We start from the raw sequence: 18,596 nt of genomic DNA on the forward strand, positions 1-18,596 counted from the left end.
ACAGTTACCTAGGCCTCCACAGTTGTCTGTATGCATGCATGCAATATGTGTGTGTGTGTGGATGCCAGAAGACAGCGAACAGCTTCTCTGAACATTTAACTAACAGCCACACACTCCAGTCCCTTAGTGATATGATTACAAATTATTTTTTAATTATTTATTTAGTGTGTGTGCCCATGTACACATGCCTACCAAGATGCCTGTGTGGAGGTCAGAGGACAACTTGAAGGGATTGTGTGATGGCTATACTTGGTTATCAACTTGACTACATCTGAAATTAACTTAAAAACCCCCAAAACAGCCCAGCAGTGGTAGCACTTGGGAGGCACAGGTAGGTAGATCTCTGTGAGTTCCAGGGCAGCCAGGGGCACACAGATAAGCTCTTTCTCAAAAAACCAAACCAACCAAACCAAACCAAACCAAAACCATAAATGGGGCACATCTGTGAGGGATTTTAAACTGTGTATGCATGTGGGTGTGGTGGCCTATGGGGAGTGGCACTATTAGGAGGTGTGGTCTTGCTATAATAGGTGTGGCCTTGTGGGAGGAAGTGTGTCACTGTGCGGCAGGCATTGAGGTCTCCTAGTGCTCAGCCTCCACCCAATGAGGATGATCGTCTCTCTCTGGCTGCCTTGGATCAAGAGGTAGATCTCTCAGCTCCTCCTCCAGCACCATGTCTGCCTACACAATGCAACACTTTCCACCATGATGGTAACAGATTAAACCTCTGAACCTGTAAGCCAGCCCCAATGAAATGTTTGCTTGTGTAAGAGTTGCCTTGGTCATGGTGTCTCTTCACAGCAGTACACAGTAACTAAGACAGTGGGTGTCTGTGTGTGGTGATGTGCACTAGTGTAGGTGCCCACAGAGGCCTGAGGGGTCAGAGTCCCTGAAGCTCACTGTTAACTTCCTGGAATGAGTACTGGGAGTCGTCAAACTTGGGTCCCTCGGAAGAGCAGTTGTGGTGAGTTGATGTGGTTGTGCTCTCAACCACCGAGCCAGGGAAATAAAACAAGTCACTCCTTATCTCAGACAAGAAGCCAGGCCAGCTTCCCCTCTCAACACTCCTCTCAAGACCTTGGGCATGTGGGCCAGGGAGTGGCTCAGTGCATGAAGTGTTTGCTGCACAAGTGTGGGAACAGGAGTTCAGATCCCCAGGGTCCAAGTGAACAAGTTGGCGGGCAAGGCGGCTGCCTGTAATCCCAGTGCTCAGAAGGCAGAGACAGAGGAGTCCAGGACAACCTGGCTTGCCAGACTAGTTGAATCAGTGAACTCTGGGTTCAACTGAGAGAGCCTGCCTCAGTGAATAAAGTGGAAAGTGATCAAGGAAGATGCCTTATATCAACTTCTAACCTATATGCACTCACACACACATACACACCACACACACACACACATACATATACACATATAAACACCACACACACAAATACATACATCCTCACACATGTGTACATAATACACATATGTACACCATACACACAAACTCACAAACATACATATATGCATATACATATACTCACACACATACACACACATGCATACCATACACACACACACACACACACACACATGAAAAAAAAAAGAGGGCTTGCGAGATGGCTCAACAGGTAAGAGCACTGACTGCTCTTCCAAAGGTCCTGAGTTCAAATCCCAGCAACTACATGGTGGCTCACAACCACCTGTAATTAGATCTGACACCCTCTTCTGGTGTGCTTGAAGTCAGCTACAGTGTACTTATGTGTAATAATAAATAAATCTGTGGGCAGGAGCAAGCAGGAACTGAGCAAGTGAAGTTAACCAGAGTGAGCGGAGTTGAGGGGAGCCAGTGGGGCCGACTGGAGTGAGCAGAGGTCCTAAAAATTCAATTCCCAACAACCACACGAAGGCTCACAACCATCTGTTCAGCTACAGTGTACCCCCATATACATAAAATAAATAAATAAATAAATCTTAAAAAAAAAAAAGATAGTAGTAAGCCAGAGAGGACATCAAAATCCCCCACTTTGAAGCTTGTCTTGGGAAGGAAGTCTAGTTCACCCACAGAGCCCCTTCCCAACCTCATTTTGGAGCTGAGGGACAGAAGAGACGCTTGTCAGTCTGTAGCTCCGGAAGTGAGGTGAGGAATGGCTGCTCAGACCCAGCCTTCAGGACACTACCCAGCTTCAGTGTCTCCCAGGGCCTGTGGCTCTGTCAACCTCCGTTCCAATGAAGGCTTTTTGGTGACATCTTGTGAAAAGGACGAAAACTGCAGCTCATGCTCCAGTGGCAAGCCTGCTGTTCCTAGTCTCTCTCTGAAAGAGAGCAAGGCTGCCAGGCTGTGAGCCTCACCCAAGGACGCACTAGCTGTGACAGTGAAAGTCAGTTCAGAAGAGAGACGGCAGCCAAGACACGGAGGACACCCCTTCCCAAAGCCACGTCTCTGAGTTTAAGATGCCAAAGCAATTGCCGACATATCTGTCCCACTAGAGACAGAAGGATACCTTTAGTGAATGCGACAGCCTATGTCAAGCATAGATCCCAAGCTATCTCCACAAAAGCGAGGTGAATAGGCTGGACAGGTGCGGTGACTCTGGCCTGGAATCCCAGAACTCCAGCACTCGAGAGGCTGAGGTGGAGGTGGCATGTGCCTTTAATCCATCCTAGCACTCAGCAGACAGATCTCTGTGATTCAAGGTCAGCCTGGTCTACAGAGTGAGCTCTAGGACAGCCAGGGCTACACAGAGAAACCCTGTCTTGAGAAAACAAACAACAACAAACCAAACCAAAAACGAATAACAACAACTAAAAATCAAACCAAACCAAACCCCCTATAAAGCTGCTTCCAGGGCTGGAGAGCTCCAAGGTTAAGAGCACTTGCTGCACTTCCAGGGACCTCGGTTCAGTTCTGAGCACCTACATGGTGGCTCATGTGCACTGCCATTTCTAGGAGAGATGACACCCTCTTCTGACCTTCAAAGACAGCAGGTACATACAGGTGCACAGGCATATATACATGCAGATACACACACACACACAAATACAGATTGAATTTACACTCTGGGGGTGCAGGGCTATAATTGACTGGCAGGTGGACAGTGACACATTTGAACAGTCTGATGAACTACTGGGCTGTGCCCACTGATACAGTGTCTGTGCAGTCCTGTCAGCAGCAACAGGGATAGGATTCCATTCTATTAATTTGTAGCAGCCCAGGGAATTTCTTTAAATCTTTTTTTATTTCCATTTTTTAAAAAATTGAGTGTGTGCTTTTTCTTAAGATTTATTATTATATGTAAGTACACTATAGCTGTACGTATACACTATACGCACCAGAAGAAGGCACCAGATCTCATTATGGGTGGTTGTGAGCCACCATGTGGTTGCTGGGATTTGAACTCAGGATCTTTGAAGAGCAGTCAGTGCTCTTACCCGCTGAGCCATCTCACCAGCCCCCCCCCTCCCTTTTAAGATTTATTGTTTATATATGTAAGTACACTGTAGCTGTCTTCAGACATACCAGGAGAGGGTGCCAGATCCCATTACAGATGGTTGTGAACTCAGGACCTCCAGAAGAGCAGTTGGTGCTCTTAACCACTGAGTCAACTCTCGCTCCAGCCCTGCTCACTCAGGACCAAGTGCGTGCCTTTTCAGAACAGGGCTTCTCCATGTAGCCCTGACTGTCCTGGAACTTGATTTATAGATCAGGCTGGCCTTGGACTCACAAAGATCTGCCTGCCTCCGCTTCCCAAACGCTGAGATTAAAGGCATGCACCACCATTTATATATATTTAATTTTAGGTATATGAGTGTTTTCTGCATGCTGTGTACCTTGGCATGCAGCGCTTGCAGAGACCAGAGGAGGGCATCAGTTTCTCCAGAACTGGAATCTCAGATGGTTGCTAGCCATCGTGTGGGTGCTGGGATTCGAACCTGGAACCTCTAGAAGAGCAGCCAGTGCTCAGAGCCATCTTTCCAGCCCCAAATTTCTTTAAATCTTTTAGGGACCTTGATTCAGGTAAAACCAGATCTTAGGCTTCAATGCAGAAAAGTATCTCAGGACCAGCCGATGAGAAGCAGAGTTTACCAAAGGTAGAAAGTGGGCTGGGGGCTGAAGCTGCTCACTTGCCCAGCCTGGGTGAAACCATGGGTTCCATCACTTCTTCGTAGCAGAAGGCAGGCAGATCTCTGTGAGCTCAGAGGCCACCCGTCTATAGAGAGTTCTATGCCAGCTATGGGTAATGAGACACTGTACCAAAACAACAAGCATAAAAACAAAAAGGAAGCCAGGCAGTGGTGGCGATTTCTGAGTTCAAGGCCAGCCTGATCTATAGAGTGAGTTCCAGGACAGCCAGGACTACACAGAGAAACCCTTTCTTGGAAGAACAAACAAATGAACAAAAACAAAACAAAAAGGGAAGTCACCAAAGTGAATAAGGAACTGCACAAGAGTGTGAGTAGCTGAGGACAGAGAATCTCACTGGAGGGGGAACTGCTAAGTCCTTTCTTTAAAAAGCACATGGAGCTGAGATGCTCAGAGGGCAAAGTGATCACCACACAAGTGTGAGGACCAGAGTTCAAATCCCCAATCTCACAAAAGTCAGGAAGCACGGCAGCTTTCCACTAATCAGCATGCAGGAGGCAGAGACAGGGGCTCTTGGAGCTAGCTGCAGCCGCAAGCCCTGGGTTCAGTGAGTCTCTCTCTTCCTTAGCTTACAAGGGGAAAGCGACCAAGTATGACACTGAAGGTTATTCTTAGGCCTCCACATTTACATGTACACTTGTGCCCCTACATGTGCAAACATGCAAACACACCTGCACTATACACACAAAAGGCAGACCTTGAAAATAATTATCCATATTTTCTAAGAAGAAAAGCTGGCCTCTGCATGAACACGGTACACATACACAAACAAAACACACACACGCAAATGAAACAAGCTGGGAGTGGTGGTGCACACCTTTGATCCCAGGTATAGGCAGGAAAATCTGAGTTCAAGGCCAGCCTGGTGTACATAGTGAGATCCAGGATAGTGAGGGTTATTTAGAGAGACTGTCTAGAATAAAAAACAGGTGAAATAAATCATTTTTATTAACCATTATATATAGAATATTTCAACACACAATGTCTTGCATTTGATATTGTCTTTAAAGCCTGGTGATTTTGCTTCTTTCCTTCCAGTAGGGAGAGAATCTGAGGCCTCAGACATGACAGGCAGGTACTCCACTAAACCAGACCTGAGGGGTTCTTGGCAAGTGCTCTTCTATTGAATTGTGGCCCCAGCTCCTCACTGGTGGGCTCTGGGTAAGGGTTAACCCAGAATGCTAGGCTCTCGCCTTTCCCACTGTACTTCCGAATTCATGTTTAAGAACGTGGGCATGTGAGTGCAGAGGCATCACTTGCCCCTGGAGCTGAGGTTAACACGGAGTTGTGAGCTATCTAATATGGGTGGTGCTGGGAACCAAACTCTGGTCCTCTGCAGAGGTTCAGGCTCCTGATCACTGGACCATTCCCCAGTGTGCTTTTAATTCCCACCTTAGAGTCATCTCAGTGGCAACACCATTGCATACCATGGTTAGGAGGGAGACGCATACATCCAACGCCCTTTTTAAACACTGCCTAATTATTGAACCCAGTAGTTTTAAAACTGAAGTTGAATCAAAAGCTTTGCTATGCTAGCTACACCTCAAGTGTGTACCACTATGAAAGAGTGCTGGAAAGTGGAAGTACAAAAGATTGGTTTGTCTCAATGTCCCCACATAGCACCACTGCCTAGACCTTGTTCTAAAAGCAAATCCCCCCCAGCCCCCCACCCCCAATCTAACCAGGCACTGGGGCCAGGATGAGTGCACCGGTAAGTCTAGAGCTGGACTGATGTGACGAGAGGCACTGGCTTAGAGAACAGAGTGATAGAAACCACCCCCGCCTCCCATGCCAGGTAGAGGCCACAAACCCTGCACAAAGCTGCTGTGTATGGAATTTATGCAGTTAACTGTCCCAAAGGCTGTCAGAACTAAGGGCAAAAGTCAAAACCAGCTGGGTGGTTGGTCCCATGTCGTCTCTAATACCCAAGGTCCTGGAAAGTGAGGGTAAATGCTTATACTGAGGTCACCAGAGTACCCCAAGCATCTTCCCCTACACTGTCATGGCCATTTGGGAGTAGACATGGTTCAGGCCACACAGGTGGCACAGGAGTGATGGTGGCTGCACCCCAAGGCCCAGAACCACCGCTCTTCTGTCTGGGTTTCTGCTGCACAAAGTGCTCGAGGACACCCTCAGCTGACACCCTCAGCCGCTGCCATGGGGACTTGGCACGAGGAGGAGAACCTTCTATTGCAAAACCAGACATTTCTGAAATGGCTCTCATTTCTCGGTGCTCTTCTTGGGAGTTAAAAGTGAATCCACACTTGGGAGGCAGAGTCTGGGGGATCACTGAGTTCAAGGCCAGCGTGGTCTACAGGGTGAGTTCCATGATAGCCAGAGCTCCACAGTGAGACACTGCCTCAAACCACAAAACAGCCTGAAGCCAGGCATGTGGAGTCCTGGCATGGTGAGGCTGGTGGCTTAAGTCAACCTTGGAGACATCACTGCAGGCCAAGTGCACACCCTTCCTCCAGAGCATCCCCAGCTGGCGGTAAGGGAAGGGCACCCTGTCCACTCTTGTTCTTGGGGACCATGAGTAGACTGTGCTCAAAGGCACCTTATTACAAAAGCCACGGAGGGGAGAATACAGAGCAGACGGTGGTTCTTTTCTGTCATAGGACAGAATTTTCTGGAATACCAAGTCCTGGAGGGGTTTAGCACAGGCCAAAGCCACCACTGAGGAGAGTTACACAAGTCCTCAGCCCTTGAACCCTGCAGCTGTTTGCTATGGTAACCTAACCCACCTCAAGAAGTTGCTGAACAGCCTCGTGTGTGTGTGTGGCCAGAGGTGAACTTCTGATGTCCCTCCACAGAAAGTGTCCACCTTGGTTTTTGAGGCAGCATCTTTCTGGCCTGGAACTTTCCAATATGGCTAGGCTGCTGGTCAGAAAGCCCTGGAGATTTTCCTCTCACCACCTCCCAAGTGCTGAGATTACAAGTGTGCACCAGTCACATCCAGTTCTGGGGATGAACTCAGGTCCTCATGTTTGTGGGGCAAGCACTTTCCCCAATGAGCTATCAATTCACCCTAACTTGAACAGTCAATGGGAGACTCTTCTATAAAGACTCAGATGCAGAAGACGCAGGAAAGTGTTGGAGGCCACGTCACCAGGATCAAAATCCAACAGGAAGGAGCTGGTGTGTGGCACCAGCAGGAGACTCGCTGTCACTTCACTGTGCGCCTGGAAGAGACAGAATCCATGAGTGACCACACATGTCGGAACTACCTAGAAGAGGTCTGTCATGAAAAACAGCCTTAGAGCAAACACAGGACATTCTAAAAATAGCTACTGTGGCCAGCTCTGGCCTTTCTTATGGAAGCACAGCCTGAGTCTCACATGCCATTGGGACCAGTACCTGAGTCGCTGGGCCAGCCAACTGACTCCCGATGGCTTCTGCTCAGCAGCTCTGGACGTGGAAGTCCTATAGAGAAAGTCAGATTTACAGTTATTCAACCCTCTTACCACATCAAGAGAGCCCACCTACTCATGTCTATGCACTTAGATAGTTGGGTTCCAGCCCGGATCACATACAGACAGTTTGAAAAGGTTAACTGGAATTAAAAAGTATCTTAGCTGTCCTCTGACCTCCATATGCATGCCACAGCACATGGGTATACTCTTGCCCCCAATGGAAGATTTAAAATAAATGGTGACTTAAGGGGTGGCAGACAGCTCAGTGGACACCTGCACAAGCCCGAGGACGCGTCTGAACTCCCAACACCGTGTAAAAGTCAGGTGCTAGTGAGTGTCTGCAATTCCAGGGCTCCGGCAGGGAGATGACGGTGGAGGCAGGAGCTCTCTAGTCACCTAGCCTGGCACATGCTGCAGCACATGAGAGGCCTGGGTCAAACATGGTGGAAATTGAGGACAGCATCCATGTGCACACGTGTGCACACAATGCTCATGCATGCACACACATACAACAAACAAGAAGCTACATTTCATTTTGACCCAGGAGTGCAGATTTCTACCACTTACATAGGTAGCAATAATGGTCAACCTGTATCGCCTCCCCCAAAAGACCAACGTTTCACCCCACCCCAACCCACCCCCCCAGCCCTCGGGAGGGACCTCACTTAGAGACAAGTCTTCACTGAGGTGGATCAAACTAAGCACCCGCCATCCAGGCATCAGTCAAGCCGGCAGGCCACTTAGCCAACAGAGAGCAGGAGGCAGGATGCAGAAATGCACTGGGAAATGCCACACCAAGACAAAGGCAAGGATGTATGCAATGGGCTACAAAGCCAGGCTCACCAGGGAACACTGGACAAACCAGAAAACAGGAGAAACTGGGAGAGGTAGGGAGGGCCTCTTAGGAGGAGTCAGCTACTAACTCTCTGTTCTAGCCCATAAAAGAATAAATGCCCTGGTTGAAGCCCCCAGTATGTGGCAGCTGCAGGACTAACTTCACAGAACTCCAGCTCTGACTGTGAGTCTGAGTCCCCTTCTGTGTGGCACTCTGCACACCAGTGGCCCCGGGAGCCTGTGCTCACCTCCCTCTGCTGGCTGAGCTGCTCCCAGCCTGGCAATTGTGGTCCAGAGGATGCCTGTGCTGAATGCAGAAGTTGCCATGGCACTGAGCACAAGCCAGCTGCAGCATCTCCTTCTTCCTGCATCCCTCTTTGGAGCAGCGATGTGTGAAAACCTGCAAGAACAAAGTCACTTGGATCGGCACGTCACGAGCCCAGATGGGCCCCGGTGGCTGGCCCAGCAGCACCAGGCTGTGATTCTAACTGCTCAAAGAGGCTGAGGTAGAAGAGAACTGACTCCACATGCGAGTCCTGGCCTCTCTGCTGAGCCCCGCTCCTCAACCTCACCACCAACACACATGAATGATGTAATAAAGGTTTTTTAAAGTAAAAAGATTATGCTTATGGCTTAGCACTACATTAATTCCCTGACATTGCCCAATTAAAAAAAAAAAAAAAAGCATCGATAACAAACCCTGAAGCTTGGGAGATGGAGCACATGGGGAGGCATAAAGATCAAAAGTCAAATCCCCAGCACCCATATCAAATGCTGGGCATGGTGACACACGTGCCCGTAATCCTGGTCCTTGAGGGCCAGAGACAGGAGGGTCACTGGAGCTAGCGGGAGTCAGCCTAAGCTCAGCAAGAACCTCTGTCAGAAGGGAACAAGGCAGAGAACAATAGAGCAGGTCACACACACACACACACACACACACACACAGGCCTGGGAGCTCATTATGCACCAAGCTGGCCTTGAAGTCACAGTGACCCCTCCTTGCCTCTGCCCCCCAACTGCTAGATATAAAGTTGTGCATCACATGTGGCTTGTAAAAGTCTGTTTTAGCTGGGCGTGGTGGCGCACACCTTTAATCCCAGCACTCAGGAGGCAGAGGCAGGTGGATTTCTGAGTTCGAGGCCAGCCTGATCTACAGAGTGAGTTCCAGGACAGCCAGAGCTACACAGAGAAACCCTGTCTTAAAAACACCAAAAAAAAAAAAAAAAAAAGTTGTTGGTTTTTTGTTTTGTTTTGGGGTTTTTTTTTGGTTTTGTTTTGGTTTGGATTTTTTAAGATGAAATAAAAAGGTAACAAGCCCTGGGCACTCAGAGAGAGGATGCAAAGGTTCTGATTAGGCAGCGTGTGCCAGCTGAGGGGTAAAAACTGCCTATGGAGACAGCAAAGCTGGGGCACCTGGGGGAGGCAGCAAGAGATTTCCTGGAGGATGAGGCAGAAAGAAAACAGGGCAGGCAGGGAGGCAAAGCAAGAGTCCCAGCAGCCCCAGGAGGGCAAATGATCAGCTGTGGAGACAGCAGAGGTTATATTCACGAGTTCAAGAATGCTGGTCTATCTATGGTATCACACACACTAGCAGCTTGTGCTCTGGATGGGAGGGGCGGATGGTGCTATAAATCCCCAGAACCCCTGACTCCTATGAACTAAGGTAAGGGGTGGTTTAGGCAGCAGCCAGTGGCCAGGCTCTGAAAGACCTCCCCTGAGGCACAGAGGCCTGCAGCAGGCGCCTGTGTGTGAACAGGCTGCCCCATGAGGAAGGAAGGTACAGCTGGTTGGATGCAGAGGGGGATGGGGATGTGTCTGGGCAGTCTGGGCTGAGCCAAGAGAGAACAGGATACGATTTTACATAGGTGCCTGGAGTGTCAGGCAGAACTACACCCTGTGAAAAGGGCATAGCAGTGGAGACCAGGCTCTAGAATGGGGCAGGCTGCTAAACGTGGCTTGGTGTGGTGCTCCACAGAAGACTTCATGCCCTCCTGTCTGAAGCTGAGATGCTCAGTGGGCTTTGTGCATACTTCTGTCAAATTATTTAAGAAGTGCACCAAGATAGCTTCTAACTACATGGAGCTGAGAGCTGTTAAGCATACGGACCTGAATCTAATCCCCAGCACCCTTGGAAAAAAGCTGGGTGTGATGGTGTGTGCATCTGTAACCCAGGGCTGGGGTGTGGGACGGGGAGAGGAGGATCCCTTAGGACTGATGGCAATTGAAGAGGACATAGGCTCTTTCTAAAGAAACTGTGTGTGTGCACAGGTGTGAGTCATGCGTGTGTAGAGATCAGAGCCCTAGTGGAATCATCTATTTTTCTACCTTTACACGGTTTCTAAGGATTTAGCTCAGGTTGTCACGCTTGCACAACCAGGCAGAAAGCTTTATCCACTAAGCTGCATGCTCTGCCCCTGTGCACACGTGTGGCGTGTGCTTACTCTGGGAATTGGCAGGGCAGGGTGAGGCCAGGCTGAGAAGAAGAGAGCTGGCAGGAGTAGAGAGGAGAGGAGCCTCCCAGGCAGGGCAGGAGCAGTGGGGTGGCGAGGGCTCCCCAACCTGCAGACAGCTGCTAAGGAAGGGATCTGCAAGCCTGGAAGTTCTGCCCTCATGAAATATCGACACAGCAGCAGCAAGGACAAGATTTCCTTTAGGATAAAGGAGCCTGGGAAAGCAAACAGAAAGAGCTGGGCACGACGGTGCCGGCCTGTGATTCCAGCATTCAAAAACCTGAGGCAGGAGGATCAGGAGTGAGCTGGACTAGATCTCAAAAACAAGAAGGGAGGGAGGGAGAGATGAAGGTAAAGGGAAAGAGGAGGAAAGGGAGTTGGGGAGGCGTGTACCCAGATATAGAAGCTGAAGTCCCTTGTCCTGGAGCTCAGCATTAGCTGGAAGAGAGCCTCAGAGCAAGTCCACACTGCAGGGCTGAAATGGCTGCTGGGAGGCTGAGCGAAGCAGGAGCATTTCCCCCGTCACACCCCAGGGGGAAGACAGAAAAGGTGGCCCAGTCACAGCTGAGAGAGTAAACAGAAGGGTCTAGAAAGCCTTGCCTTCTTTCATCTCAGACCCTTGGGATTCCTGAAAACAAGGACCTAACCTGGGGCCTTTGTGAGGCTTGGGAACTATTCCCACAAGGCAAACTCACCATCCACAACACAGGAAGATCTCTGCTTCCCACGGACTGTCAGCACGCCACACTTAGACAACAGAATTTTGGGGCTGAAGATGTGGTTCAGTTTGCAGGGTGCTTGCCTAACAAGCACAGAGTCCTCAGTTTGATTCCCAACACCGTATAAAACAGGCATGGTAGTGCATGGCTATCATACTGTATGCAGGAGAGGGAGTCGGGGGATCAGGAACTAAATAGCAAGACCTAACCAGCCTGGACTATGTGAGATGCTAGCTCAAAAAAAATAAAATTAAATTAAATTTTAAAAAAGGAAGAAGAAAGAAGAAAGAAAGAAGAAGCAAGAAGCAAGAAAAGGAAATTGACAAAAAAGCCTTTCCTGGAAAAGCAGCAGCAGCAGCAGCAGCAGCAGCAGCAGCAGCAGCAGCAGCAGCAGCAGCGTGTGTGCACTGGCCTGTGCTAGCCCTAATCCAACTCTCACCTTGTTTCTGTTCCTCCCGGGGTGAAAGGTGCAATCTCTGTCCATGTGCTCGCCGACCACCACATCTGGGATCTCACCTCTCTTCACAGGGATGGGGGCATTGCAGAGTGGACACACAGGCACCTGCACGTCCTGAAATAACCAACAATGAGACCAAGATTCACACTCAGACCTCTCCCTGACGCCTCGAGGTTGTCTAGTGGGGTTTAAACACAAAAAGGGTCACCACCAACTTTGGAGGACCCTCAAGTGAGAAAGGAAGCTGGTGAGATTTGGGTGGGGGCATAAGATGGCTGTGGGAGGGGACCCACTTGACCCCTCAGAGCCAAGGTGGACACACTGACAGGAAGGGTCCCAGGAGTCACTCTGATCCTCGGCGGCTTCCCAAGGAGGGAGTCGCCCTCAGCAGTGCTCAGGCTCTGCCCCCACTGCTGTGCCAGCCAGAGTCTCAGGAGGCTCTGCAGAGAATGAAGAGCTCCAAGAACAACCAAGGAGCATAGTCAAAAAAAACTCTGAGCCACCGCTGCTGAGGGAGGGGCCCATGCCACAGGCCACGGGGTGGCTGACATCAGAAGGAAACAGGACATCGGCTTGCGTGGCCTGTTGTCTGAGGGTGGCTACCACAGTGGCCTAATGTGACCATGGAGAAACAAAGCAGCCCTGTGTGATCTCTGGACAGATGCTACCTGCATGGGCACAAGGAAAGGTCCAGCTGACACACAAACAGGTGACCACTAGTCATCAGAGTCTGGTAAACAGGAACCTGAGTCACCAACCCCACCCAGCCCAACGGCTTGACTGGACCACGGCCAGCCCCGGTTAAGGCATGTGACACTAAGTCACCCACTGTCCATATGGCACCAGGGGAAGTGGGCAGAGTTCACGGACATGATCTGCGAGTCACTTCTGGGATAGAGTGAAGCTGTGGACTTGAGGGACCTTCCAGTGCCTGCTGAAGTGTGGAATCTCCTAGAAGTACCTGCTCCGGAGACCAAAGGAACAAGAAACTGGAACGCCTGCTGTTCCCTGGTGCTGGAGACTACGCAAGCTCAGTGTGTGAAGGGGAAGGGCCAGTGGTGACTGCTCAAGTGTGGGACACACCCTTAGGGATGGGAGATGGTCCAGTTGGTAAAGATATCCCCATATAAGCACCAGGACTGAGTTCCAGCCCCCATCACCCACCTGAAAGTCAGGTTTGGTGGAGTATACTGGTCCCCCAACACTGGGGAGGTGGAGGCAGGAGGATTCCTGGGGCTTGCTAGCCAGCCAGCCTAACCTATTTGGTAAAGTCCTGGCAGTGAGTAACTATCTTAAAACAAAACAAAAGCCAAAACCAAAACCACAAACAAGCCAAGATGGATGGCACCTGGGGATGTCCTCACACCTAGCAGTCTGGCTAAGAGGGTGCAGACTTTCCCACAGGGCTGAGGTGAGGGTCACAGCCTACTGCTGGCTACTGTCCACCTACCAAAGAAACGCAGCCTCTGGTTTCCACACAAATACATTACCTAGAGAGATCACAAGCTGCAGACACTGCTACCACAAGGCTTTCCTGACCCTGACCGTCCCAGAAGACCGCTACTGCTGTCCTCTGCCACCTATCAGGCACAGCTCAGAGCACACACCCTCCAGAATCTCTGAGAGGCCTTCCCTTCCATACAATCTTATGGTGAAGAGAGTTGGTCATCTCGCTCCATGGTTGTTTATTCCCTTACACACCCAGTCTAAGGAGTTGCGGGGATGGCTCAGACCCAAGTTCAGACCCCAGCACCCATGTAAGAGCCAGGCACTTGCACTTATTTTTGGTGGTGTGGTTGTTTTTTGAGCCAGGGTTTTTCTTTGTTTAGCCTTGGCTGTCCTGGAACTTGCTCTGTAGACCAGGCTGGCCTTGAACTCTGAGATCCACCGGCCTCTGGAGTGCTGGAATTAAAGGCGTGTCCACCACTCTGCCTGGCTGGCAGCATGCATTTGTAGCTGGGGAGGCAGAGCAAGGAGGAGTTTGGCCTGCTGGCCCAAGATTAGACTTTCTAATAAGAGATCCTGTCTCAAGAAACATGGAAAGCAATAGAAGAAGGGCCTGGCTTTGTCCCCTGCCCTCCTCTGTCCCACGTGCATGCACAAACCAGTTCAGAACCCTTGTTAGAACAGCTGTTTGGTTTCTAAAAGAACCTTATCTTTTGATCAGCAAATCCATTCCACCCATAGATAAGAACCATCTTGTGTGAATTTTAACCTGATTCATTCATCGGTAAAACGGAATTTGACTCCAGGCCTGTGAAAATAAAATCTTGATAGCTTTACAGCTATCCTGCAGTCCTGCGCTGTCCAATGAGGACGCCATTGGGCACGTGTGGGCACTGAACTACTTGGAAGTGTGCTCTAGTAGTCTGTAGCAATGGTGTAGAGCTCTACTCCCAACCTTGGTAGACAGATCACAAGCTCAAGGCCAGCTTTGTTTATATAGTGAGTTTGATGTAGTCACCCGGTTACAAGAGAACTTGGCTCAAAAAAAAAAAAAAAATTTTAGCTGGGAGCTGGCACATGCCTTTAATCCCATCACTCCGGAGGTAGACTCGGATCTCTGTGCGTTTGAGCCCATCCTGATTGATTGAGCAAATTTCAAGCCACCAGAGCTCCAAAGTGCCAGAGCTACACAGTAAGCTCCTGTCTCAAAACAAGGAAACAAAAAACAAAGAATTACAAGAAGTAGCTATCCACTGCACTGCTGGAATATGCATCGTACTGCTAAACTGCCAGGAGCTCACTGAGAAGCTGGCTCTGGTAGCTGTGCTATCACCCACTCCCAACCCATTTTAGACCAAGGCATGAGTGTTTCAGGGTGTCCTCCAAGACTTCTGGATGGGCATGGATCACCTCTAACTGTGACAGAGAACAGCAATGCAGACCAGGAGTGAAAGCACCGTGTCCCAGAGAACAGCTAGAAGAAAAGCTACTTCCAACAGAGGGAACTACTGCTTATCCTGAGGTAGAAAGGTACCTGCGCTGGGGTCAGGAAGCCAGAAGACTTCAGCAGGGGATGCTCAGCCAGAGAGGAAGCTGAGCTGGGAACTCCAGCTGAGTCTGCCAATCTCCCCAGTCTGTTTCTGCAGGATGTTCCGAGTGCCAATAATACCCACCTACCCATCCATCTAGCTCTCTACCTACTTTTCTGTTTGTTTTTACTTTGGCTTGTCACATATATGTAACAAACCCACCCATTCAAAACTCAAAGCGTGACCATCACAGACCATTCTCTGGCCTGCACAGAACAGCTGGATGGAAGAGCTGTAGCCACGCAGTCCAGATCCCAGCATGACATGTTACCTTCTTGAACGCAAAGGGACACTTATGACCCATGTAGGAAAAATGGTCTTTACAGAAATCTTGTTTACAGGCGTCGCATGTTATTGGCAGAAAATCTAAAAAACAAAAAAATCAGGATAAAACGGTAAGTCCTCTGAAGAACTGGAGCCAGAGAATTCCATACCATTCAAAGCAGGAGCTTCTATACATTAGGCTCCTCTTTCCTGTGAGAGACAGACACATTCCGGAGGTGGCACATGTGAGAGAAAACAACTTTGGGGCATAAAATTACGAAACAAACAAACAAACAACCCAGACAGGGTCCTCCTATTTAGTGCAGGCTGTCCTGGAGGGTCCTGTTTAGTGCAGGCTGTCCTGGAACTCCTATGTAACCTAGGAGGACCTTGAATCTCTGCTCCTCCTGCCCGCACCTCTCCAGAGCTTCAGACATGCTGGACACGTGCTGTACCACCTGAGCAACAACCCCAGTCCCAAAGGTAGAAATGCAATAAGGTCAAGAGACAATGAAGGACCTACAAATGTCTTCTCGTCTTTTCAACACAGATACCATCTCTTGTGGCATCGCAACCATCCAAGCTGCCTTTGTTATCTACAATAGCCCTGGCGGCTATTGCGTGGCCTTAAGGGGTCATTAACTTGCAATTCTGAGCAGACCCTGGGTTCCTACACCAGAGTTTTCATGCTGAGAAGCTGTACTGGCTAGTTTTGTGTCAACTTGACACAGCTGGAGTTATCACAGAGAAAGGAGCTTCAGTTGAGGAAATGCCTCCATGAGATACAACTGTAAGGCATTTTCTCAATTAGTGATCATGGGGGAAAGGCCCCTTGTGGGTGGGACCATCTCTGGGCTGGTAATCTTGGTTCTATAAGAGAGCAAGCTGAGCAAGCCAGGGGAAGCAAGCCAGCAAGAAACATCCCTCCATGGCCTCTGCATCAGCTCCTGCTTCCTGACCTGCTTGAGTTCCAGTCCTGACTTCCTTGGTGATAAACAGCAGTATGGAAGTGTAAGCCGAATAAAGCCTTTCCTCCCCAACTTGCTTCTTGGTCATGATGTTTGTGCAGGAGTAGAAACTCTGACTAAGACAGAAGCTAAACCAGGACAGAGGCCAACTAGTGAAAGAGTGCACCAGCCAGGTGTCCTCTGCAGTGCAGCCAATGAAATGCTGTTTCCCTGGCAAGAGCCCCCGAAAGTTCTTACCTAGCTGTTTGCAAGTTGGTTCTGAACAGTGCTTCCCCAAGTCAGGAAACTCCATGATAAATGCTGTCCAAGAACACACGCGTATTTAAGTATCACCTGTGGGAATTAGAAGAGAATGAGGTTCTGAGTTGGACCCCAGGACCTGTAACCTGCAGCCAAAGAGCACAGAGAAGCTATTTGTGAGAAGCACGGGAAACCCAAACCACCCTGGGGCCATGGGAATGACTGCCATCTTCTAAATTCTCAGCAAAGAGCAAAGTGGTCGTTTCATCATAAATACCAAGCCTCGGCTTAATAAGAGAATGCTTTGCGTAGCCTGTGGGAGGGGGAAGTTCTAAGTTCAATCCCCAGCTCTGGCAAAAAAAAAAAAAAAAAACAAATGTGGTGAGAGAAAGAAAGGCTTCCTGTATGGAGTCCATAGCTGCCACTGAAAATTATGGTCTCCTTGGAACTCAAGCTGCAGTCTCATCTCCTCAATACACTTGTTGACATCAACAAGATTCGGTGCCAGGTGCTAAGTGGCATCAGTTGACTACACTCCCCAGAGTAGGCTGTCCCTTGCCTCTCACTCCCTCATGCCTTCAGTTTTACTTTGTGCACACTCCATAATGACATCAGGCCAGAGCCGATCAAGGCAAGCGGCACTTTAATTAACCACAAGAAACAGACAAGCAGAGAGGCTGGCAAAGTCTCCTCCAAGTCCTGTTCCCTATCAAATGACTCGAAACTCTTGCACTTTCCACAGTTCAAGTCCCCAAAGAGCTTTTCACATCTTTCTATTACTTTCTCTGCTGGGAACTTCTTATCTACTCCTTGTCGAGAACTCTCAGGCTTCAGAAGACATCTATTTGACTTGTCAAGGACCAGTCTACAGTGTCACTTCTTCAAACATCACCTCTAACACCTCTAAGCCAATTCACTTCCCACCCTTCCCCCTTCCCTTCCTACTGCATTTAGTGGTTAGGGTGGATCTCATTCCTGTTGGGGAGGAAACCTTTTAAGTCGTGCACAACAGAATCCACATGAAATGTTTTTGTTCAAAGCAAGCAGCACATGACATATTACCAAATGACCATCGACTGCTTCTTCCCCCTCTTTTTAAAACAGGGGGTCAGGGGTCTAGGACAGACGCTATTATGTAGTCCTGGCTGTCCCTTAATCCGTTTTGTAGATCACTTTGGCTATCAACTCGGAGATCCGCCTGTCTCTGCCTCTGGAGTGCAGGGATTAAAGGCACGAACCACCATGCCCTGCTAGTAGACTGTTTCATGAAAGAGCTCACTACTTAGCTCAGGTTAGCCTGGAGCTTGTGATCTGATAGCTCAACTCCCCAGCGCTGAGACTACAGGCCTGCAACAACCACTATGCTTGGCTGCCGCGACAACGGCTCAGGGCAGTAGACCTGGGGATGTGAGATGTCACTGTGCTCCTTGATGGCCAGGCCACGAGAAATCACAGCGCGGAGACGCCAACCCTTAGTTCACCAGCTCCCCGGGCCCCAGCGGCCCGCAACCACACCGGTACCTGGCATTCACGGGTAGTCAGAGACGGAGACAGACAAGCGGTGCCCTTTGTGGTTATCCCGGCGACACCGCAGTAGAAACTGCAGCTCCAATCGCCGCGAAGCGCCCGACTTCTCGCAAGGCCGGAAAGCGTAGCATTGCCCCTGCAGCAGCCCGGGCCATTTATCCCCAGCCGACAGATCCAGAGTCATACATCCTGGGCGTTCCTGGCGCGCTCTGATGACGCCACACCAACACCAACCAATCCCCTAACATCTAGAGTCGGCCCGCCAGCGCGCCCAAAATGTCATCGAAGGCCAGCCAATCCCTTCGTGTTATGACCCCCAGAGGGCCGGGCGCCGTGATGACGTCACTTACATGTCACCAATCCAGCAGTTCTACGGCCTTTCGTCCCTCCCTATCCCCCGCCTCTTTTCTAGAACAGTCAGGCAACATCTCTAGCTTAGGCTGAGTCATGGTGAGGCAGCTCTGGGTGAGGTGACAGGCCTGCCTGTACCAGAGAGCCTGAGACAGGACCCGGCCGGACATGAGAATCCTGTGTCTCAGTAGGAGTTGCCCGAGGGCTGGGATGGA

General features: G+C 49.8%; 1 protein-coding gene across 1 annotated transcript; it reads right to left on the reverse strand.

The window, feature by feature from the left end:
- Nucleotides 1-5,048: 5,048 nt before the first annotated feature.
- Zfand2a (zinc finger AN1-type containing 2A) lies at nt 5,049-18,244 on the reverse strand. The gene is made up of 7 exons (XM_021162629.2): nt 18,025-18,244; nt 16,501-16,596; nt 15,303-15,397; nt 11,979-12,110; nt 8,619-8,770; nt 7,481-7,546; nt 5,049-7,305 (listed from the first exon to the last, which is right to left on the reverse strand). Exons 2-7 carry the CDS (start codon nt 16,553-16,555, stop codon nt 7,290-7,292), a joined length of 516 nt encoding a protein of 171 aa, XP_021018288.1. The 5' UTR covers nt 16,556-16,596; nt 18,025-18,244; the 3' UTR covers nt 5,049-7,289.
- Nucleotides 18,245-18,596: the final 352 nt, after the last annotated feature.

The sequence above is a fragment of the Mus caroli genome, chromosome 5 (genome assembly GCF_900094665.2).
Source record: "Mus caroli chromosome 5, CAROLI_EIJ_v1.1, whole genome shotgun sequence".
NCBI lineage: Eukaryota > Metazoa > Chordata > Mammalia > Rodentia > Muridae > Mus > Mus caroli.